The sequence below is a fragment of the Sorex araneus genome, chromosome 7, assembly GCF_027595985.1.
Source record: "Sorex araneus isolate mSorAra2 chromosome 7, mSorAra2.pri, whole genome shotgun sequence".
Lineage (NCBI taxonomy): Eukaryota > Metazoa > Chordata > Mammalia > Eulipotyphla > Soricidae > Sorex > Sorex araneus.
In genome coordinates, this window is record NC_073308.1 from 60701836 (window position 1) to 60726980 (window position 25145).

Genomic DNA, 25145 nt, shown 5'->3' on the forward strand with positions numbered 1-25145 from the left:
ACCTGAACTGGCTGCCTAACCTATGGGAACTTCAGTTTCCATATTTAAAAAAGGATGATTGCAGGGTTGTGAGGGTTCAAGTTGATCCACAGGGCATGCAGAATGGAAGACAAGTAAATGCACTTCTCTCTTACTATTATTACTATTATCCTATGACTGGTCATGCCAATATGAGAACTTTAATATTTTTCTTAGAGAATCAGATTTCACCCTTAGAAAGTTGTTAATTATAAATTTGAACTATTAATTTGGATATTATTTCAAATTATATCTGGAAAAATATCTCAGCTTTGTTATATACTTTATAAAATCTTCAAGTAAAAACTTCGGCTATTTACTCAATTTGGACTATTTATTAACAATTGCTTTTGTTAGGAGGTTTATTGAATATAATTTATATAGGATATATTTGACATTTAAAGTATACAATTCAGTATTTTAAGTATATTCACTGAATTGTGGATATGCCAACATAGTCAATTTTAGAACATATATTATCATATTCTTTGATTCTGTTGAGACTGAAGCAGTCATCAAAGCCCTAGCCAAACAGGGTGTTCAAACTCAGTACATCAGGATCCTCCGCGAGCTGTATTACGGATTCACCACCAGGATCTCACCATTCTACAAAGAAGTGATTATCGACGTAAAGAGAGGGATTCGGCAGGGTGACACCATTTCACCGAAACTCTTCAGTCCCACCCTCGAGAACATCATTTGACTCTTGGAATGGGAAGAAATGGGAGTGAAGTTAGACTGTCGGCAACTACACCACCTCCGCTTCACTGATAACATCATTCTCATAACACCAAATATCAGCCAAGTGGCATAAATGCTGGCCGACTTCTACCGTGAGTGTGGAAAGGTCAGACTGTAGCTGAATCTCACGAAGACAATGTTCAGGAAAAACGGACTAGTTCCTGATGTTCTGTTTGTCCTCGATGGAACGAACATCTCCGAATGCAGCAGTTATGTGTACCTAGTCGAGAACTCAACATGACAAACGACCTGGCACCTGAACTGCACAGTAGGAAGAGAGCAGCGTGGAACATCTTCAGGAGCATCGAAGAAGTGGTTAAGAGGATGAAGAACCTCTGGCTCTGGGCACATCTTTTTGACTCCACCGTTCTTCCTGCACTAATATACAACTTAGACACCTGGGCCCTGCAAAAACAGGATGAGAATGCTATTCGAGTCTCCCAAAGAGGAATCGAAAGAGCTATGGAGTATCACGTTTCACTCAAGTGAGAGAAGGAATCCAGAGTTCCAAACTCCGTAAACGATTAAGAATCAGGGACACTGTCTCATTTGAAAATCAGATGGGCCGGACACATAATGCGATTTAGAGAAGACCGCTGAACTAGAACTGTTACCAACTGGATTCCACAGGACATCAAAAGACCGAGTGGCCACCCATATACAAGATGGTCAGACTTCTTCGTCAAGACCCTGAATGAACGGCTTGAGGCTCTTCGTGTTCCTGGATCGAGCAGACACCTTTGGGCTACACTAGCACGTGACAGGGACGAATGGAGACGTTACTGGCGCCTGCTTGAACAAATCGACAAACAACGGGATGACAACGATAAGTGATACAAGTGATCTATCATACCATCAAAGAAAGAAATTCAGAATGTGCTAATCCTTATGTTTCATCTCCTTCATCCCTAGGAAACCCTAATCTAATTTTTAAAATTTTATTTTTTTTTTATAAAATTGTTCACAATAATTAATTACATTTAATATTCAAACACCAATCCCACCAACATTACAACTTACCACCACCATATTTTGAATGTTTCCATCCCGCTAATCTACTTTTTGTGTCTAAATTTATAGATGTTCAGACTTTCCACAGAGGAAATAATTCAATGAGTGGTCTTTTTGTAACTGATTTCTCTTTCATAGCAGTGTTTTCAGGGTTCATTTATATGTAGTTTATATTGGTACTTCATTTCTTTTTATTGCTGAACAAAATTCCACTATATCACTATTCATTGTTTCATTTAGCCATTCACCAGCTGACAAATTTGGAAATTGTTTCCAGTTAAAAGCTGCTACGAATCATGTTATTTTGATAACTTGTGTAGAAGTTTTGTGTAGACAACGTGTTTTAATTTCTCTTAGCTATTACCCAGTAGTGGGATTCCCAGGTCATATGACAACTTTATATTTGACCTTTTGAAGAACTACCCAAGTTGTCTTCAAAGCAGTTGCACCATTTTATGTTCCCAACTGTGGTGCATATGGCTACCATTTTTTTTCTGTGTCATTTTCCAAAATTGTTACTATTTTCTCTTTGATTATAGCCATTCTAGTGGGTGTCAGGTAGTATTATATTGTGTAATCTTAGCAGATACCAGTAGAACTTCCCTAGACTCCTTTCTTTTTGTACTGATTTTCAGTTTCACTCCAGTTCTCTAGGACTTTTTAATTTTCCTCTAGCAACCCATCTCTAGTCTTACATCAGAGTGAATAATTGGTTTTTTCTTTATTCATCCTGCTCTCTGAAAGATTTTTTTCTGAATAATTTTAGAGTGTGTTTCTAATATAAATCTTGTACTAAATAAAACAAATCTTCTACTATTTGTGTACTGTGTTCTTAGGATAGAGCATTTCTTCTCCTATGAGAATACCAATTATAGGATATCTTAAATATTTTTTTGATGTCCTAAATTCTGTTTATCTTTGATCCAGTTGATCATATCTTTTGGTATTTGTCTTATTTTCATTTTTATTTATTTATCAATTATTATTATTATTATTTTTGGTTTTGGTACCATACCCAGTGGTGCTCAGGAGTTACACCTGGTACTGATTTAGGAGCTATGTGGTTCTGGTGATTGGATCCAGGGATCCTACTTGCTAAGTATGCGCTCAAGTTTATTGCCAGGAACATGGTCTTGGTCTTCAATTTATTTTTCTTATATGTTTGTTTTCCTTACATGTTTATTTTTTTTACTTGAATGTACATGCTTTTGAATAAAAGACCACATTGATAAATATAGGTAGTGTATTCATACAAATATGTTTTTCTGTAAATGACGTACCTGTGCCAATGAATGTATTAATGGGACATACCAATAGCCGGGCTTTTCCCGTAGAAACCAAGCGCAGGTCCCTCACATTGCTAGAGTAAGAGAGTTTCAAATTTCTCGGGATATTTGATCCAGTAATGGCTCCAATTTTTTAAAGTATTAATGATTCCATTCAGATTATTATTTTATCTTATTGTAATTTCACACTTAGAAATGAATGTAACTACTTATTTAACCATCTTTATTTTTTTATTAGTTTATTTTTAATTAGAGAGTCATCGTGAGGGTACAGTTACAGATCCATACATCTTTGTGCTCATGTTTCCCCCATACAAAGTTCGATAACCCATCCCTTCACCAGTGACCATTCTCCACCACCAGTAAACCCAACATCCCTCCCCCCCTCCCCAGTCCCGTCTCCCCCCATCCCACCCTGCCACTATGGCAGGGTATTCCCTTTTGTTCTCTCTCTCTGATTAGGTGTTGTGGTTTGCAATAAAGGTGTTGAGTGGCCATTGTGTTCAGTCTCTAGTCTGTATTCGGCCTGCATCACCCTTCCCCCACATGACCTCAGACCACATTTTACTTGGTGGTCCCTTCCCTGAGTTACCCAGAATGAGAGACCGGTCTCCAAGCCATGGAGACAACCTCCTGGTACTTATTTCTACTATTCTTGGGCATTAGTCTTATAGTCTATTATTCTATATTCCACAGATGAGTGCAATCTTTCTATGTCTGTCTCTCTCTTTCTGACTCATTTCACTTAGCATAATACTTTCCATGTTGATCCACTTATATGCAAACGTCATGACCTCATTTTTTCTAACAGCTGCATAGTATTCCATTGTATAGATGTACCGAAGTTTCTTCAACCAGTCATCTGTTCTAGGGCACTGGGTTTTTTCCAGATTCTGGTTATTGTAAACAGTGCTGCGAAGGTCTGACTTTTTTTTTTCTTTGGCTTTTTGGGTCACACCCAGCAATGCTCAGGAATTACTCCTGGCAGTGCTTGGGGGACCATATGGGATGCCGGGGATCGAACCCGGGTCGGCCGCATGCAAGGCAAACGCCCTACCCGCTGTGCTATCGCTCCGGCCCCTATTTAACCATCTTTAATGTGTCATATGTTTTCATGTAAGTTTTCACTCAGAATGTTCTGGCTTAATATTTCCTAAATATAGTATTTTTCTGCCCTTACTTCCTCATGGACTGGAGTGATAGCACAGCAGGTAGGGCGTTTACCTTGCATGCGGCTGACCCGGGTTCGATTCCTCCGTCCCTTTCAGAGAGCCCGGCAAGCTACCGAGAGTATCTTGCCCACACGGCAGAGCCTGGCACTGTGGCATATTCGATATGACAAAAACAGTAACAAGTCTCACAATGGAGACGTTCCTGGTGCCCACTTGAGCAAATCGATGAGCAATGGGATGACAGTGATACAGTGATACATCCTCATATAGCTTTATTCAACTTAAAGTAAAGGTAATATGTATCGTATCATTGTTTCTCCCTCAATTTTTTTTTTTCTTTTTGGGTCACACCTGGCAATGCACAGGGCTTACTCCTGGCTCTGCACTCAGGAATTACCCCTGGCCATGCTCAGGGGACCATATGGGATGCTGGGATTTGAACCCGGGTCGGCCGCGTGCAAGGCAAACGCCCTACCCGCTGTGCTATATCTCCAGCCCCCCTCAATTTTTTTAACATTTATTATTTATTTCCAATCTATCCGTCTTTACTTAAACCAGCCCTTTTTCTTCTTACTCTTTATGCTAGGCTTTAATTCTAGTTTATGCTGCTATAAATCGTCTCACTGCTTGCATTCTTCACCTGTCTGTCCCATGCCATCCCATCAGATTATTCTTTCTCCAGTGCCTAGTGAGAAGTACAGATACTAAACCATAACCTTCACAAATTGACATGGGCAGATCTTGAATTGATTATTTTTGGGAACGATCACCCAAGTGTTGCTCACGAGGCCCAGGGAGCCCCCTTTCAATGATTCTCAGTTATCTGGGCAGGTTTTGTGAGGGGCAGAGAATGCAATGCTGCTTGGTATTAGGGATTAAGGCTAGCACCTTAACTTCTGTACTATCTTTCTTTCTTCTTTTTTTTCTTTTTAATAAATATGATGTTCATTTAATTATTTTATTGTCCTTTGCTTTTTGAGTCACATCCAGAGATGCTCTGCACTCAGGAATTACTTTTGGCAGTGCTTGCGGACCATATGGGATGCCTTGGGGGTTGAACTGGGGTTGGCTACGTGCAAGGCAAACGCTCTACCCGCTGTACTATTGCACTGGCCTCTGTACTATCTTTGCCCCCCTGAATTGTGTGGGAAATTAATATCTCCCATTGAGGCTGAGAGAGAGAGTACAGCAGGTAAAGTGCTTGCATTGCACGTGTTTGACCCAGGTTTGATCCCTGGCATCCCAGATGGTCCCTTGAGTAGTGCCCACAAGTGAGTCAATTCATTCCTATGTATGGAACATTACTGTGTGTGGCCCCATAACAGCAACAAAGTATCTACCATGTATTTTCTCATACCTTGAGTCCTATGTATAACTAGATTATTCAACACTTTCCTTCAATCCTTTGCTCTATACTTATTATGTATGTATATGGTTCTTTTAAGCATAGCTGCCTTTTATTCCATATATTCATCTCCAGTTAGGCAGCCTAAAGTTATGCTCAAATCAAAAACTGTTTATTCTGGGAAACCTTTGAAGATTTTAGTCACAACTTAAATCTTCCCTTTTATTTCTACATTTCAATAACTCTTGAGCATTTATTTATTTTGATTGCCACCATTTGATTATTCAGTAAAAACCTTTTAAAATTAAGTAATTTGCAAGTCAGGATGCATATATATATATATATATATATTTTTAATATCAAAGTTTCTGAGTCACACCTGGCAGTGCTCAGGGACTGCTCTGGATCTTTGCTCAGGGGTCACTGTGGTGGTGTTGGGGTCCACATGCGGTACCTGGGATTGAACCATCATTTGCCTTATGCAAGGGAAGTGCCTTAATCCTACACTAGCACATATGCGGCAACTTTTCATTCCTGTTTGTAAGATAAGTAAACCAGTTTAAATGACTTGTAAAATGAAATGTAAAATGACAATGCAATTATTTTGTGCTACAAAGATATGCACAAGAAATGAATGCATTTTGACAAAATTGTTTAGAGAGGTCTGAGACTTTGCTCATATATAATTTTCAGAGATTTAGTAGGTTACAGTTCTCATGACAGTTCAATCAAAACGATAATTTTTTTGTACTCAGTATGTATATATCATAGACTGTACATAACATAGTTTCAACGTAGACTGTAAAGTTCTTAAAAGTAGATTTTATAGTTTTAAAACTGTATTCTTTAATTTTTTTTATCCTCCCAAGCCACCAGCTTTATCTTAAAATTTTCTGTTGTTGTTTTTGAGTCACACCTGGCCCCCAAACACCCGGCAGTGTTTAGGGCTTATTCCTGGTTCTTCTTTTAGGAATCACTCCATGGGGCTCGGGGGACCAAATGAGGAGCTGCCATGTGCAAAGCAAATACCCTACCTGTTGTACTATCATCCTGGCCCCATCAGCATTATCTTTGATATGTTTTTTCTTCTGAGTGAGAAATCTCTACCTTAGCAAGCTGAACCAGGGTGTGGCAAGATTGATCTTAGTAGACTATATCTGGACATTTCATCCATGACTTTGTAGGAAGAAAGCACACTGTGCCTTCTTTAGTTTCTGTTCAAGTAGGATAGGCTCTGTATTTTGTATTATTGCTGTGTTTCCTGAGCTAACATTCCTGCTTCTCAAAGTTATTATTTAATTACCCATGCTTCATGGATCAACCCATTAATGGTGCAGCCAGCCATAATACTACATCTACCAACGAGTATGGGTGTGTGGAGTAGTGTGGAGATCTTAGAAGGTGATGGTAAGCAAACTTGAGCTATCCGAAAGTCAATGACAACAACCAGTTTTCAGTATGTGACCAATATATCTTATGGCTTTTCCTCCTCATTTCCCAGTGTTTATTATTTTAAATATCTGAGGGTTTTGTTGTTTTTGAGTGGGTTGGCTTTTCGTTTTTTGAATAACACCTGGCAATACTCAGGGGTTATTCCTGGCTCTGTGTTCAGGAATTACTTCTGGTGGTGCTCAGAGAACCATATAGGCTACTGGGAATAAAACCCAAGTCAGCCACATGCTAGGCAAGTGCCTTACCCTCTGGACTATTTCTCCAGCCCCTTAAGTATCATTATTAAGGTTAGAATGTATTCCATAGTAAAGGTATGACTTAATTACATTAATACAAATTCAACAATACTCATACTGATATCCTATAAAATATAATTATATGGTGGTGGTTTTTTTTTTTTTTACTGTAAGGGTATCCCGCCCACACAGCAGAGCCTGGCAAGTGACATAGTCAATATGCCAAAAACAGTAACAACAAGTCTCACAATGGAGATGTTACTGGCGCCCGCTCGAGCAAATTGATGAACAACGGAAAGACAGTGCTACAGTGCTACTGAAGGGTATAGGAATTGACAGCAAGCCATATCCCAACTAAATCAGACAATCTACCTTAAATGTTGATTTAATTTAATTTTTTCATTCATTACAATTCATTCATCTATCCATTAGTTTTTTTCCTTTTCCTTCCTCTTTGTTGTGAGGGTGGGGTGCTGTGATGAACAAAGGGTGTTGCTCTTCACATGTTGTGGTCCTCACATACCTGGGAATTGCACATCTGACCACTGTGCTCATGTATCTCTCAGGTGTAGTGCTGGTTGGGACTCACAATTTAAGTTTTGCACAGGAGTATATGTGGCTGCTGGCTAACAGAGAAGGCATAATCTGTTGCAGTCCTGGGGCTGGGGAAGGAGTCCCAGACAGAAGTATTGCCAGCACCTGTGCTTGCATATAAGGGAGGTCCTGGGGATCGAACTTGCTGGCCTTACACTTGCAAGTCAGGCAACCTTTTACCGCTAAGCCATCTCCAAGTCCCTCCATTTTATTTTTAACTACTTACTCTGAGACAAACTACTTTCTCATCAATAAATGGAAAATATTTGCATCATGGGACTTCTATGAAGATTGAGTAAGAATGCCTTGAACCTTGTAATACTAGTAGCCAATTCTTAAATTTATCTCAACTGTTCTCTGTAACTGTGAGTTACCAAAGTGAATCCCTTGTGTAGTTTCCTGTGCTGCTTTGTGATAATTATATTACTCTCCTCTTTAAACTGTGTTTTTCAGTATGTGAATGCAGTATTTTCACTAATTCTGCAATTCTGAAGTCGTACTTCAAAATGCTTTCATTCTGAAGTAAAATAGTAAACTAATAAACCGAATCATTAAAAGCTTTTACATGATAATGTACCTCTCTGTCCTTTCCTAATTAATAGAAACTCCCCGTTGTTCCCCTCCAAAAAAGAAATACAAACAGAGCAGGAGAGATATGTGTAGGTGCTTGCCTTGTATGTAGTCAGCCCAGGGTTTATCCCTCACACTACATCTGACATATGGTTATTTGAGCCCTGTCAGGAGTGACCCCAAGTACAGAACCAGGAGTAAGCACTGAGCACATCTGGGTATAGAGTAAAAAACAAAACAAAACAAACAAAAATCAAAAAGAAATGCAAACAATACAGTTTTTAAAAAATTTTAGTTCAACTGATTACTCATTTGTAGAGTATTGAAGAGGACTCATATTGGCACATATTACACCTACTATATGTGAGGTACTCTGCTGCATAGCATAAAGTTCTAATAGGAAACAAGACATACTCATACTGGTGTCCTATAAAAACATAATTCTATTTAATTTTTTTTTACTGAAAGGGTATAGGAATTAACAGCAAGCAATATTCCAACAAAATCAGATAATCTCCCTTATAGTCTGTTGATTTAATATTTTCATTCATTACAATTCATTTATCCATTTATTCCTTTCTCATAATTGGCAACACACTATTGTGTGTAACTGGCAACACTCTGTGTGTGTGTGAGGGGGTTCTTGGTGCTGGGAGGAAAGGTATTATTTCTGCCTGTGGGAAATAAAATAAGCAGAGGTGGAAAGGTGCCTCCCTGATCTCTCATTCATCTCACTCAAAGATCCCGTGTGTACCGTTAGAACTGAAAAATCAGAACTGAGCACTTGCTTGAGAGACATGCTGAACAGTGAAGAATAGAATGAGGCAACTCAATATTTTCCTTCTTTGTGGTTTAAGTTGGATATATAGATACAAGTTTGTTCACAAGTGTCGAGGTGGTTATGGATGGATTTGAGTTTGTAAGGAGCAATGTGGTAAGGACTGGATATGGCTTTATCTTTTAATTAAAAGAAAAACTTGAAGGTGATGTTTAACCTTCTATATTGTTATTATAAAAAAAAAGGTCTAGCTCTGCTATGGGTAAAAAAGTCTCATTTTGGAAGCTCTGTAGAACTGAGACCTGTCTTTCTTTGAGGGTGCGTGGGGACCCTCAGACAGTGGGGACCATCAGACAGTGCTCAGGGCTTACTCTTGGCTCCACACTCAAGGGTCTGACAGACTTGGTGGATCACAGGGGCGGTTGGGGATTGAACCGTGGTCAGCTGTGTGCAAGACAAATGCTCTAACTGCCTCATTATTGCTCTGCTCCTCCCCCAAATAAAATTCTATCTGACTTAGAATTTCTTGATATCTCATTATGACCATGACCCTGTAGTAGACGCCTTATATTATAGTACTAGTTCCTGCAACTAGTTAATTAATAATGGGTCTTTCAACAACATAGTGGAAGGTGACTATTTCTTGTTTTGGAGCCACACAGTGGTGCTCAGGGACTGTTTCCATCAGTGTGCTCGGAGGTCTCAGGCTATGCTAGGGGGATCATGTGCTGATGAGGATCAACTTACGGCCTCCTGCATAAAAAGTATATGCTCCAGCCCTTTGAGTCATCCCCCCATCTCTGATACTGTTTATAGTGCACAGGCAACAGGCCAAAAGCTAAGGATGTCATTGTCATTTTCTTTGAGGCCCAGTGGCCTATCATGATTAGTAATTTTCCTAAAGCCTGGATTTATTTGATCAGCAGTACATTGAACTGGAAAGGGAAGAAACTGTATCACTGTCATCCCGTTGCTCATTGATTTACTCGAGTGGGCACCAGTAACATTTCTATTCCTCCCAGCCCTGAGATTTTAGCAGTCTGTCCTTACTTGTCTTTCCCAACGATTGGAGGTTCTTTCAAGGTCAGAGGAATGAGACCTATTGTTACTGTTTTTGGCATATTGATATGCCACGGGTAGCTTGCCAGTCTCTGTCCGTGTGGGCGGGATACTCTCCGTAGCTTTACAGGCTCTCCGAGAGAGGGGTGTGTGTGTGTGTGTGTGTGTGTGTGTGTGTGCATATACATACATATAACTTTCTATGTTTTGTTGCCTACTGTCTGAACTCCATCAAATATGGTGTGGTAATTATGGAAAATAGGTAGGAAGTATCTTATAATATGTCTGGAAAGCGGCCTGGAGTGTGGCAGTGGTTGGGTAGTGGAGGTTGGCTGCCGGGGCTGGGTCCCTGGGTGGCGGGGGGAGTATTCCCACCTGCCCCCCTCTGGGACGCCCCAAGTGAAAACAACCTGTCATGGAGTCCCAAGTGGGGTGGGGGAAGAGAAACTGGAATCAGAAAATCTGGGCAAGACACAATAATGCAGGTCAGGGCTTACCAGAAGCTAGAATATAGGTAGGACAGCAGGCATGGGAAGGAGAAAACAGATTTCAGAGACAGTGTCATTTGTTGAAACCAGTCATATATTGAGAAAGCTTCCCTTCCATCTCTAATTTCCCTGTCTCTGTGTGAGTAGGGCTCTGTGCTTTAATGAGTGTAGGCACTTTATAATTAGAGTCAATGAAAGATGTTAGTATTGACAGTGCTATAGACCAGACTTTTTCACTTAGCCACAATTGTGTGAGTAGCAGTCCTACAAACTTCTCTAAAATGTGCTTCATTTCACTCCTGCAGTGGTAACTCAAGTTACCTTTAATCCCTTGTTTGCTTAGAGCAAGAAAGAAGGAACTTTCTTATGTTAAACAATACAAATCTGTAGATATTTAAAACATACCATTTAAAAAAGCAACGAACTGTGCAATGAAAGTCTCAGACCTGATTATAAAGCAGTTTGAAAACATCTGAATGAAGATGGTGAACTAGAGAAGTTAATAGGGTAAATGTAGCATATAAACACTAACTTTTTTTTTTTTTTTTTGCTTTTTGGGTCACACCCAGCGATTCACAGGGGTTACTCCTGGCTTTGCACTCAGGAATCACTCCTGGCGGTGCTTGGGGGACCATATGGGATGCCGGGGATCGAACCTGGGTCGGCCGCGTGCAAGGCAAACGCCCTACCTGCTGTGCTATCGCTCTGGCCCCACACTAACTTTTTTTTCAAGGAAGTTGCCATGGCCAGAAAATTTAGATAATCTGTGGTTCCCAAACAGTAACTGACCTGTGGTAATTTCTTTCCATTCATTTTGGTTCCTATGAAAATACCGTGAGCTACCCAGTTGGTTCCTTCTTAGCTCCTCCCAGTATTTGTATCATAATGCCATTAGTGCCCATTTTTTCAGTCAGCCCTATTAAATAGTAGACATGGATGAGTAAGGGCAGAGAATGCAAATGCCACCATACCATTCCACTCCACGTGTCACCCATACCTATAAGACCAACAGTTGTACAGAACCAGCCAGCCATTCTGACCTTGACAGTGAGAGTGAGTGAGTGGTGATCTCCAGTGACTCCTGGTGGATCCAGGAGTTTTAATGTGTAATTCACAGCAAACGCGGAGCAGTTGGCAAAATTTTTTTTTTATTACTAAAACAATTTGGGGTGGGGATGAGGAGCCACTTCAGCTGTGCTCGGGGCTTACTTCTGGTTCAGTGTTCAAGGATTGTTCCTGGTAGTGATTGGGGGAACCAAGTGTGGTGCAGGGATCAAACCCAGGTTGGTCACATGCAAGGAAGTGCTTTACTTGCTATATTATGGCCCCACCAAATATATTTTAGGGTTAGATCATTTGTCTATTTAAAATCTTTTTTCTTTTTAGAAATGGTGAGACTGAGGGCAGAGGGATAGCACAGCTGGTAAAGTGCTTGCCTTGCACACAGTTAACCTGGGATTGATCCCATATGGCCCAGAGTCTGTCCTTAGTGATTACTGAGTGCAGAGCCATGAATAAGCCATGAGCACTGTTGAGTGAAACCCAGCACCTCCCCCCAGAGAAAAAAAAATAAAGGAAAAGAAATCAAGAGAGAGAGACAGAGAGTGAGAGAGAGAGAGAGAGAGAGAGAGCTAGTATTTACATAATTTTTAAATATGTAGATTGAAAAAGCCTTTATAAATATATACTCTCCTTGTTATTAAAAATGTTAAACTCTGAAGAAATATTAAGATACATGTGACAGAGTATTTGAAGTAAATGAAACCCATAAATTTAAAGCCCTATATATAGTCAAGATGATAGTTCCATGTTTGTTGTTGATCTGTTCTCATTTTTCTTAAACAGATTTTATACATATGTCTTATTGTTGTTGGCAAGATCCAAATCTTGATCCTAAAGCCATTGGTGCTTTATTTTGTTCAGTCTTGACTGTTGAATCAAAATAATAACTATTTATTTGCCAGAAATTCAGCATTAATACCAATGTATATCTTACAGTTGTACAGTTTTCTTGTCTGTCATGAAACCTATTTTGTTTAAAATAAGCATATAAAAATATGTGTAGACACAGAGATACAGCATATGCACAATACATATTTATATGTTTTAAAGCTAACAGCTGACATGGCAAAATGTGAAATCCAGTTATTTATATACTTTGAGAAAAAGATCAAGACAAGAACATATGTTTTAATTTGTTCTCCCTTGTCAGGAGGTGGGGGATGGGCAATATAATGAGTAATGAATAATTTGCCCTTACCCTCAAATTATCCAGTATATGAGTCTTAAGTGTAGCGTGTTATAAACACTGCTTACACATATTTACATGGGAATGGATCTCATCTGGCAAACTAAGTTTGGGCAGACGTGTTTAAAATGTTCTTTAAGGATTATCAAGTTCTTTCTTGGATTTTGATTATTAATTTAATGTAGAAATACTGTGGACAGGCCATTTGTATCTTGTTAGAACAGAAAGTATAAAAACGAGTGTAGAATTTCCTGTTTTAACCAAAAGTGAAGGAGAGTTTCGAGCCATTCACTTCCTGAGTGGCTGCATTCCAGCTGTGCAGACTGGTCATAGCACATCTGCCAATCAGAACAGGCTCTGGAGGGAAGCCTTCAGCTGTTGAGTCTTGTTTACATGCATTGTGACTCTGTTTCTCCCTTCTTCCGTGGACACATGTAGCGCCAGGAAGATTTGTGAGGAGAAAGTGGCTTTACATGCCTAAGTAAAATGTAGGAAACTAGGCTCACGGCCACAGCTAAAGGTATGACGGGATAACATCTAGCTCATCTTTAGTCCCAGGTAAGAGATGTTGCTTTGTTCTCCAAAGATGGTTGATCTGCGTACAGTTACTACTTTTACTTTGAGTCACATTGTTTTGTTAGCAAACTTGGCCAGCTTAAAGCTGAAGGGTGATTTAAAATATTAAAAATATGTGTTTTATTGCTATACTTTAAGATTATTAGTGTTCAGCAAGTGAAAAATGGTATTTTTATTTAAGGGAAGGGTAAAATAAGTTAAGCAAGAATTTTTAAAGGGACAATAACAGTGAGTCACAGCACGAAGAAATTGGAACAAGAAGCTGTTTAGTGTTGAGCGTTTTTGGAGAGCAGTAGTTCCAACATGCTTTATTGTGACCCTTCTTACTTGTTTATCCTTAAGAAACTGGTGCATACATTTGATGACATAAATCCTATTCCTTTTCTTCCTTAATTCTTCCTTAATTCTTAATTCTAGAAGTTTTCAAGTATATTTTCATGATTTTTATGTTGCTCTACCATGAATAAAATCAAAAGGGAGAAAGAAATTCCTGTCTAATCTGCTTCAATTTCTTGTTAGTATTCAAAAGTTACTTTAGAAACCTATATGTTGATAACATTGCATAGTTTCAAAATGTTACCACATGGGTTTTTATGTGGTTTGCTAACTAGCTTTCTGTATTTCCATAATTCTGAGTCTTTTGACTTTATTCAGTTATTTTTAAGCATAGATTGAAAAAAAAATCTACTGCAACTCAAAAAAGATAACCTGTGTTGTGGTTCTTTCTCTGTGTGTGATTGCCTCCAAGTTGATTAACAGCACTTAAAATAAGCAGCCCAAAGAGGGCTTTTTGAAAACTTAAAAGTTTCTGTGCTTAATTTCAGCACTGCATAGTATTTAGGTAAGATGGGGTTGGAGCGATAGTACAGCGGGCAAGGCATTTGCTTGCACATAGCCAACCTGGGTTTAATCCCCACTTCCCTTATGGTCCTTCCTAAGCCTCACCAGGAGTGATCCCTGAGCACAGAGCCAGGAGGTGTGGCCCACCCTCCCAGCCCCCTCCAAAAATGGGCAAGATAATTTCTTGTTGTAGGATATGTAGCAGTATCCTGGGTCTCTAACCAGTAGATGCCAGTAGCTCATTCCTCCCCAACTGTTTTAACCTAAAATGTCTCCAGACAGGCCAAAGGCCTCTGGGTGGGCAATAAGGCCCTTATATTCTCTGGTTAAGAACCACTGCCCTGTAACACAATAGGCTTAATTCTCTTTGATACACTGAAATTCAACTTCTAAAATGTTCTGAGTGATTGAGGGTTAAGGATGAAGCTGTACTGGTCATAGTGTACTTACAGATGTTGGTGTAGCTGACGCTCATTCCCCCCTCCCAGTCTTGTTAGAAGCTTTTGCCAATTGTGATTCATGGAATGATTTTTTAAAGCTGAGTCATTTGTGGTTTTTCAGTTTCCTTACTTTCCTTAGCTAGATTTATTTTTGTTTTAACAAAGCGATTGAAATAGCAAAGATCTTTAAGAATTAAATTAATATGCTAGGCTTTCTTTGTATCTTTTCTATATCCTTTGTCAGACAAATCCTCTTAACTTTGAAGAAGGTGCTTTGTGAAATCTAATGGTATGGCAACTGGTGCTTAAGAACTTTTCTGGAGCTTCTAAAGAGCATTTTGATACATGATTCTTTTTCTAATTTTCTTTTCTCAGATCGCAACGAACGGAATAAACCAGAGCATCGTTCTTCAAGGTATGGACTTACAATATTTAATAATTTTATTGAAAAATATTAGATGAGAGTAGTGCAAGTATGTCTTCTAGATGACTGCATATTTAAATATTCTGTGCCATTAAAAGAAGTTTCACAAGGAAAATACTGTATTGTTTTAACAGAAGTATTTATTAAATTAATTACCTGAGACCATTTTATTTTGAGAATTTCTATCTGCAACTGGTAAATCTTTTCCTAGATTATTTTAACCCTCTTCCCATCTTTTTCTGTCTTGTTTTATTCCCCACTCCAACTCTTTCTTTACTTTGGCCTTTTTGGAGTGGGTGGTTCTAGATATTGAGTCTAGGACTCATATTTGGAAAAAGTATGTGCCGTATAACTGGGTTGCATCCCTCAGCCTTTCTTCCTGCCTCCCACCCCCATTTATTTCTTCATCCCCACTTTTTCTTTGTTTTGAGCTATATGTGATGATGTTTAGGGGCTGCTTCAGGCGTGGTGCTCTGGTCACCCTAGTGGTACTCTGAGGACCATGTGGTGCCTGGAATTGAACCCAGGCTTCCCACATGCAATGTATGCCTTGCAGCTCTTCGAGGTATAGGGAAGGGAAGGGAAGGGGAGGGGAGGGGAGGGGAGGGGAGGGGAGGGGAGGGGAGAAGTGGAAACGAAAGGGAGAAACTCTTTACGGTTATGGGAGGGGTCTTAACTGTTTTTATAAAGTGTGTTGGTTTTTTTCCTAAGAGAAAAACTTAACTTGGACTCATTGAAGTAATTTGAGAAATTTTTGTTGTTGTTGTTGTTTTTAAAAGCATATATAGCAAAATAGTTGTCTTTTATGAGTTCAAGATGGCTGCTACTGCTAAACTTTTGGTGTAATTCTTTTAAACATTTCCCCTCCTCTTTCTGGATTTTTTTTATCAGCATGTATGTATTAGAGTTGAATTTAGGTTCTTATTAGATAGTTTCAAATTGCCAAGAAGGGGGCTAGAAAAATAACTCAATGAGCTGGGCACATGCATTGCATTCCCCTACAGGGTCCCCTACACCCTAAGTACCTTTAGGAGCAACTCCTAAGCGTAAAACCCAGAGAGTCCCTAAGCACCAATTAGGTATACCCCCACCCCCATTTCAGAATAATTGCCAAGAAAATGAGTATTTAATCCTCTCACCTACACTATCCAAATGTATTTCACTAGTCCTTCACCAGCACAAAAGAGTTAAAAATTAAAGTTATTTTTAGTTAAAAATTCTTATCAAGTTTGCAGGTGAAAAATGGTCTGATTTTACTCCTAACTCAAAAATGATAGGTCTGTATTCAGTTTGGGGACAGTGAGGATGAAGGGTGAGTCACCTTAGGGTGCTTAGAGCTTACTTTTGGTGGTGCTCAGAAAACATGGTGCAGAGATCAAACATGCAAAGCAAGTGCTTTAACACTTATGCTATCTCTCTGGCCCACTGTCACTGTCACTGTCATCCTGTTGCTCATCGATTTGCTAGAGTGGGCACCAGTAATGTCTCCATTGTGAGACTTGTTACTGTTTTTGGCATATCGAATACGCCATGGGTAGCTTGCCACACTCTACCGTGCGGGCGAGATACTCTCAATAGCTCGTGGGGCTCTCCTAGGGGAGCGAAGGAATGGAACCCGGGTCAGTTGCATGCAAGGCAAACGCCCTACCAGCTGTGCTATTGCTCTAGCCCTTTTAAAATTAAAAAAATTTTAATTGAAAAAATATTTGTATCATTTTTAAGTTAAAGAACTGTATTTATAAAGTTATTGATAGTTGAGTTTTAGGCATATAATATTTCCAGTAGCCTGGCAGCCACACTCACAAACTGCCCCCGGCGCCGTGTAATCCCATCAACGACCAACATCCAGAGACTATAAGACCAAGCTCCCGGAAGCGGAGACATCTAATAGCATCTAATAGCTAATATTATATATTAATATTAATAAGTAATAATAATATTAATAATAACATCTAATAGCCTTGTTCTCATTCTTGGAGAACCTGACAAGCTACCAAGAGTCTATTGCCCACACGGGAGAGCCTTGCAAGCTCCCCATGGCGTATTCATATCCCAAATATAGTAAAAGATATGTACATACCTCTTGGAAAGCCTGGCAAGCTACCCGTGATGTATTTGATATGCCAAAAACAGTAATGATAGCTCTCATTCCCTTGGCCCTGAAAGAACCTCCAATCGTTGGGAAAGACGAGTAAGGAGAGGCTGCTAAAATCTCGGGGCTGAGTGTAATAGAGATGTTACTGGTGCCCGCTCAAGTAAATCGACGAACAACGGGATGACAGTGATACAGTGAATATTTCAACACCAATCTTCCAAAGGTCATATGCACACCATTATTCATTTCTGCACTCAGTACAATAGGTAAGATATGGAATTAACTTAGATGTTCAATGACACATGAATAGATTATGAAGATGTGGTATATATATGTACAATAGAATACTATGCAGCTTCAAAGAATGATGAAATCATGCAATTTGCTGCAACATGGTTGGAACAGGAACATATCCCTGGCCCAGTATTTGATATTTCTAACCAGATTCTGTGACTTTTTTAATGTTCTAATTATTGTATATCCCATCATTTTTTCTTTGCATTTTTTGTTGTGGTAACTGACAATATAGCAATATATTCATTTAGTTAACTGGCCTGGTAAACCAAATTCTGTTGCTTTCTCAAGGTATCTGTTCCTGGAAGGCATTGGCCTCTAGTGATTAAAAATCTAAAATCTAGGACAACTCCAGTCCATTTGATATACTAGCAATATAGCTCATGGAAATTGTTAATCAAAATAAGACAGTGAGACCTAATCTGGAAGAAAAATATAGTTGACTATTTGGAATGTAAAGCTAATTTTTTTCAAGGCATAATTCACATATTAACAAAAATTACTTTTTGGTGGGGCTGGAGAGATGGTACTGTGGGTAGGACACTTGCCTTGCACATGTTTGACCCAGGTTTGATCCCTGGCATCCCATATGCTCCTCCCGAGCACTGCCAGGAGTAATTCCTGAGTGCAGAGCCAGGAGCTACCCCTGAGTATTGCTGAGTATGGCCCCAAAACAAAACAAAAAAAAATTTTTTTTGACACAGGACTTTGATAGCATGCTTAACTTGAGTGACAAAGTTGGAAGTGTAGAAAATCCTTAGAGTGGGAACCAGCGAGGTAGCTCAATGGGCTGAGTACATGCTTTGAATGCAGGAGGCCTGAGTTTGATCCCCACCTCTATATGGCTCCTTAGTCATACAGTGAATTCGTGGGAGTGATCCCTGAGCAAGGAGCCAGAAGTAGCCCCCAGACACTGCAAGGTGCCTCACCAAGGTGTGGCATCAAAACCAAAAAACTTGGAATGAGGGGCTGAAGCGATAGTACAGCAGGTAGTGTGTTTGCCTTGCACATGGCCAACCCAGATGGTCCCTTAAGCATTGCTGGATGTGACCCAAAAAGATAAAAAAAAAAACTTAGAAGATAAAATCAGCGTCTATTAAGACACTTGTCATACTTACACATGTGCATGCACTCTCACACACACACACACACACACCCCAAAATACAGATTTCCATGTCTCATCTGAGATTTTTATCAGTGTGGAGTGATTGGATCCTGGAATTGGATAAGGAAATCCTCTAGCTCTAGCCAGATTGAGAATATGGAGTGGAACGACAAGTTGAGTTGGGATATAGAAGATAAAAGGACGGTAGAAATCAAAGTGAAGTTTCACAAAGACTTGTATAAAGAAAAGTCTAGATTTAGCATAGGTGTGAAGTGTAGGGTTTGGGAGGAAGGGGAGGTCGGTGGTGACCTATGGGCTAGAAATAACTGGTTTTGAACCTAGAGGACTGGCGTGAAGAGACTGGCAAGCAAAACTATGTCTCATAAAAGCTGTTCACAAGGTACACCGAGGATCATTTCCAAGTCTGGGAATGGGAAAAGTATGGAGAATTGGGAATCCTGATGAAACAGAAGGCAAGGAAGAGCCCAGTTATAACAAAAGGCTTAGGTGAAAGCTTCAGGAGGTCCCCACTGATGAACTGTGGGACTAGTTGAGTATTAAAAAGTGTTGATGTCACCTAAATTGTAAATGTTTATAAAGGGCTAACTTCCCTACATGAATCCATATTAAATAATTCCATCCAATTAAGGAGGAGGATGTAGAAATAGAAGCTGGATACTAGGATTACATGTGCTTATGAGTTGGTAAAGACTGAAGTAATGTTCCTTGTTGAATTGGGTATTTTGATATGTGATACAAATTACTGAAGTAAAATCATTACACTAATTAAAACATCACAAGATATGTCCATCACATTTTCCTGGAGAGATCATTTTTATTGTGGGGTGAATAGGCAAATTTTTATGTTAATTGCATTTAGTTCTAAACAAAAAAAATTGTGTAGAGAAATCTATGTAATATTATTTGTCCAAATTCATTTTCATTTGGGGAAAGAGGTTCTGAAATAATTCCCCCAGTTTACTCATCTGAAAATCCTCTAAAAACAACTAATGGCAAACCATGGTGTGTGGGGTAGAAAAGAGAAGCCCTCTCAGTTTTTTGTAGGGAATAACTTTAAAAATACTCAAATGGGTAATTTTACTTGGTTCAGGTAAGAATTCAACTTGTTGATTTTAGCATTACTATTACATCTGAAATAAACTTACATGATATCCTGGTTAAAAAAAAGTGTTAATGACTGAATGATCTCTAACGCTGCCGCGCGGCTCGGATGTGTCCCAGTCCCAAATCCTGGAGCCGTGTTAGTTGCTGCTCAGTGTCGCCAGGGCTCCATCTGGAGAAGGTGTGCTGGCGGCACCTCCTTCTTCCGGCCCTCCGGTGTTGCTGGCCCCGATTCGGGTCCGGAGCATTGTCTGGGCCGCGTTGCTCACCAGAATGCCTGCCGCTTCTCTGTGGATTGTGGCAAGATGGCACCGAGGGTGGGTTGAGGGCGTGACTTCCGGCGGCCGGGACCACTAGGAGTTTTGGGCTGGCGCCGCCCCACTCCAGTGCCCCCTCGCGGCTTGGATGTGTCCCAGTCCCGAATCCTGGAGCCGTGTTAGTCATGAGTAACTTTTAATTTCATGGCGACTAAATAAAAGAAAAATAAAAAATTTTTAAAAGTTAATGATAATGAGCTATAATGCATTGGGTTAAAAAATTTTTCACATAAAAGGAATGATAGAATTAGAAAATTGGATACTTTATTCAGGCAAGGGTTATTAGAGTTCCTAAGATTTGAGGAAAAAGTTGTTGAGGAAATAGATATTTGTATTGCTTGAGATGTGCTTCTAAGTTTGTTTGGTGGTGGTGGTTGTTGTTGGATGGACAAAGGGCTCCCAAATTGTGCTGGGGGCACAAGGGTCCCATTTATACTCAGCCAATCAGGTGGAGATTTCAGTACTAGGTCTGAGGATATGTTCCTGCCTTGTAGTGCCAGGGATTATCCAGGCTTGGGCCCTCCAGGACTGCACCCAGTGATGCTTGTGGACTTTGTGGTACCAGCTTTCAAGCCATGGTTGGCTACATGCAAGGCATTTGCCTTTATCCCCGAATTCTCTCTCCAGTCCATTATTAAGTTATTAGCAGTGGAAGTCTGTCTTTTCAATGAAGAAATCTGTTGATTACATTCTTTAAAGTCCCTGATTAGGTAACTTTTGGGGGCATAGTTAAAAATTTAAATTTAATTTTGTTTTATTAGCAATCTCTTTTTAGGTCTGTAAAAAGAATGTTCTGACATGGGGGATGATGTTCTTATACCCATAGGTGATTTCTGCCTAGGTGGTGTAGCTTTGTTTGCAGCGTGCTTTCAGATAATTCACCAGAAGAAAAACTACACGAGAAAGCAGTGTCAGTGGAGGGGACTCTTCTGTGTGTCTCTGGGAATTCCAGAGGGTAGTTTGCATTTGTCAGTAGAAAGCTTAGGAGGGTGGATTTCAGCACCTTTCAGGGAAGGTAGCCTGATGCAGCTAGTGCGAGATGGAATGTCTGGGAACAGTGTTAAGCAAAAGCTGAACATGCTAGTGCTGGGGAGGGATAATATAGAAAAAGATTCACATTTGGCTAAAACCATAAGTTTTTATTTTTTTGTGTGTGTGTATGTTATGGTTTTGCTTTTTGGGTCACACCTGGCGATGCACAGGGGTTATTCCTGGCTCTGCACTTAGGAATACTCCTGGTGGTGCTCAGGGGACCATATGGGATGCTGGGGATGGAACCTGGGTAGGCCCCGTGTAAGGCAAGTGCCCTCCCCGCTGTACTATCACTCTGGCCCGTTAAATTGTTTTTAAGTCATAATTTTAGATTACTCCAACCGCTTCCTCATTCAGTGGCCAGTTTGTTGAGGGGACCTACTCAGGGCTCAATTCTGTTTACAAAGAAAGAAAAAGAAAACATCAGTAGAGTTGTGTTCATCAGAGCACTAGTCTTCTGAACTTGCAGCAGAAAATTCCCATCTCTGAGCCCACCTGCACTCGTCAGAACCCACGTCTACATGGCTCTGCCACAGGCAGTGCTGTGGCACTCTTCAGGATAATCTGAAAGTCTTTTCTCCTTTAAGGTTACCTAGATTTTCCACAATAAGCACTTAATGAGTAAATGTTCATTCAGTCACTCAATGCCAATTGTAGTTTAAACAGAGAAAGAGAATATTTTTTTCCTTGCAAATTGGGAATAATCTCACAAAATCTCAGGACTGAAAGTTACAACAGTGAGTTTTGCCCTGTAAGAGAAATGGGAGAAATAGAGTCTGGAGGAATATATAGAGGATAAGGTGCTTGCCTTGCATGTGGATGACCCAGGGGTACCCCTCTAGACCAGCAGTGCGTCGAGCAGATTAATGCCCACTGTATCAGCAGAGCAGAAAGAGAAAAATATAAACAAAAAGACACTTAATTGGGGATGTTAGTTTGTTCTCCTTGGGCCACACAACAACAAAGAATGATGGGCTCAACGCCCAACAAAGATAAGAAAGATGTATATCCCTTGTTTGTTTTTTTACTCCTCTTGCTTTCACTGTGAGAGGGGAATAAATCTGGAATGTCTGCCTGTTCTTTCATTTCTGAGCTGGGATAAGATAGAAACATAACTCTTGTCAAGAAAAGGAAAAGTTTTATAAAGGCCAAACAAATGCTAAAATCCCAAGCTCTGTTTAAAGGCCTGAACAACACTGCATCCTCTCGCCCTGGCACTCGGGTGCCAGACCTTTTGGTGAAAATTACAGGGAGGGATTTTCACTGTTTTGAAGGGCAAAAAGAAAGAAAGGGATGTGGTGGGGAGACTGCTTTAAGCATTTAAAATAAACTTTCTGGATTTTTTAATTTGTTTGTTTTGATGCTGGCATTTAAAAATTTTGCTTATTGCTCAAGAATGAAAATAAGTAGGGAGGTAATAGAGGCTTGGGAGAATAGGACTAAAGCATGTGCTTTTATGCTGAGTCCCAGCTTCAATCCCATCACTGATCCCTGCACTGCATGGTCCCTAGGGCACTGCTGGAAGCCTCCCTGCCAGCCCAGTACCACTCGGGGTAGTCCCAAAGCATAAATAATATTTGCTTATGTGGAAGTCAGAAATACCTGCATTTACTTGTATGTTCATTGCAGCACTGTTTACAGTAGCCAGAATCTGGAAAAATCTTGAGTGCCTGAGAACAGATGATTGGTTAAAGAAACTTTGGTATATCAACACAATGGAATACTATGCAGCTGTTAGAAAAGATGAAGTCATGAAATTTGCATATAAGTGGATTAAATGGAAAGTATCATGTTAAGTGAAATGAGTCAGAAAGAGAGAGACAGACATAGAAAGATTGCACTCATCTGTGGAATATAAAATAACAGAATGGCAGACTAACACCCAAGAATAGTAGAGCTAAGTATCAGGATGTTTGCTCCACGGCTTAGAAGCCGGCCTTGCATGCTGGGGAAAAGGCAGTTCAGATAGAAAAGGGATCACCAAGTAAAGTGTGGTTGGAGGACCTGCTGAGGATGGGAGATGCATGCTGAAAGTAGACTATAGATTGAACACGATGACCACTCAATACCTCTGTTGCAAACCACAACTCCCAAAAGGAGAGAGAGAACAAAAGGGGATACCCTGACACAGAGACAGGGTGGATGGGGGGGGGGGATGGAGGGGGGGTGGGAGGGATACTGGGATCATCGGAGGTGGAGAATGGGCTCTGGTGGAGGGATGGGTACTCGAGCACTGTATGACTGAATCACAAGGATGAAAATATGTACATCTGTACTGTACCCTCATGGTGATTTACTAATTAAAAAAAAAAAGAAATGACCTGAATTTTTCTTGTCTTACTAATTTAAACACATTGCCCAAATTGATGTTCCTGCATTCTATTCCTCTGCATCATATTAATAGGTAAGAAATGATGCACAAAAAAAGAAAGAAAAATTACAGAATGCTGCTTAAGGAAAAAATTATTTCTCTCTCTTTTTAAAAATCAATGTGTCACTGTCATCCCCTTGGTCATCGATTTGCTCAAGCGGGCACCAGTAACATCTCCATTGTGAGACTTGTTACTGTTTTTGCCATATCGAATACGCCACAGGTAGCTTGCCAGGCTCTGCTGTGCGGGCAAGATACTCTCGGTAGCTTGCTGGGCTCTCCGAGAGGGGTGGAGGAATCAAACCTGGGTCGGCTATGTGCAAGGCAAATGCCCTAACTGCGCTATTGCTCCAGCCCCTTTTTAAAAATATGTATTCTTAATATATTTTATTTATTTGGGAGAGTGTGTGTTTGGGGCCTCACTTGGTGGTGCTATGGGGCTACCCCAGCTCTATGCTCAAAATGTCATTCCCAAAGGCTGTGTTTGGGGCTGGGGGTTTGAACCAGGGTGGGCTGCATGCAAGAAAAGTGCCTTAACCCTGGCCCTTTGATCTATATCTTTACTGTCTTTCTACCTAGATTCCGACACACTAAAGCACATTCATTGTAAAACTAAGTGAATGATTTACCATTCAGGATTTTTAAATTTATTTCAGTTTGTAACTTCCTTTCTCGGACATTACTATTAATAACATCTAGAAGAATGTGCCAAAGAATGGCAATTTGGAAAACTAATTGAGAGGGAAGTAAGAGCTAAAGATAATAAAGTTAAGCCCCATGGCAGTAAGTGCCATGAATGGAATATTAGGAATTCCACCAGCTCTGAATAAGAGAACTAAGTAACTAATGGGGGATTAAAAAATACTTGACAGACTCAGGCCAGCAAGACATGTACTTTACCAGCGAGCCACATACTGGACCCCTAGGCTTTCTTAAAAACTCCTTGTAATCATCTTCCCTTCGATACCTGTTCATAAAGAATGAATTTTTTTTAATTGAATCACCATGTGGAAAGTTACAAAGTTCTCAGGTTTATGTCTCAGTTATACAATATTCAAACACCCATCCCTTCACCAGTGCCCATTTTCCACCACCAAAAACCCCAGTATATCTCCCGCCCTCTCCCGCCCACCCCCAACTGTATAACTGATGAATTTCACTTCATTTTCTCTTTACCTTGATTACATTCCATATTTCAACACAAAACTCATTATTGTTGCTGGAGTTTTCCCCCAAGAAAGACAGCCCTACTACCGAGGATGCATTTGATAATTAGTTTTCCATTGCTGAAAATGAAGAGATATGTAGCCCCACTGCTCCAAGTACATAACTCTTTTTTTCCCCCTTTTTCCTTTTCCTTTTTTTTTTTCCTCATCCCCCTTCCCGCGCTCATAGTATGGTGGACGCCATGCCGCGTTTCTCCCCGAAAATGGGAAACAACCAGGAAAGAGAGATATTTCCTCTTCTCGGCCGGCGTGGGGCTGTTGCTTACTTCACAGTCCAGAGAAATGGCTACTACTTTGATTACCT

General features: G+C 40.1%; 1 protein-coding gene across 4 annotated transcripts in view; it reads left to right on the top strand.

Annotated features, from left to right (window-relative positions):
* The window catches only part of SH3D19 (SH3 domain containing 19), a 199949-nt gene that overhangs the window by 65347 nt on the left and 109457 nt on the right, over positions 1–25145 (top strand). For all 4 annotated transcript variants that reach the window (XM_055144849.1, XM_055144850.1, XM_055144851.1 and 1 more), the window contains exon 2: positions 15230–15269. In XM_055144849.1, the coding sequence (XP_055000824.1) occupies positions 15230–15269 (40 nt within the window). The remainder of the gene's footprint in view (positions 1–15229; positions 15270–25145) is intronic.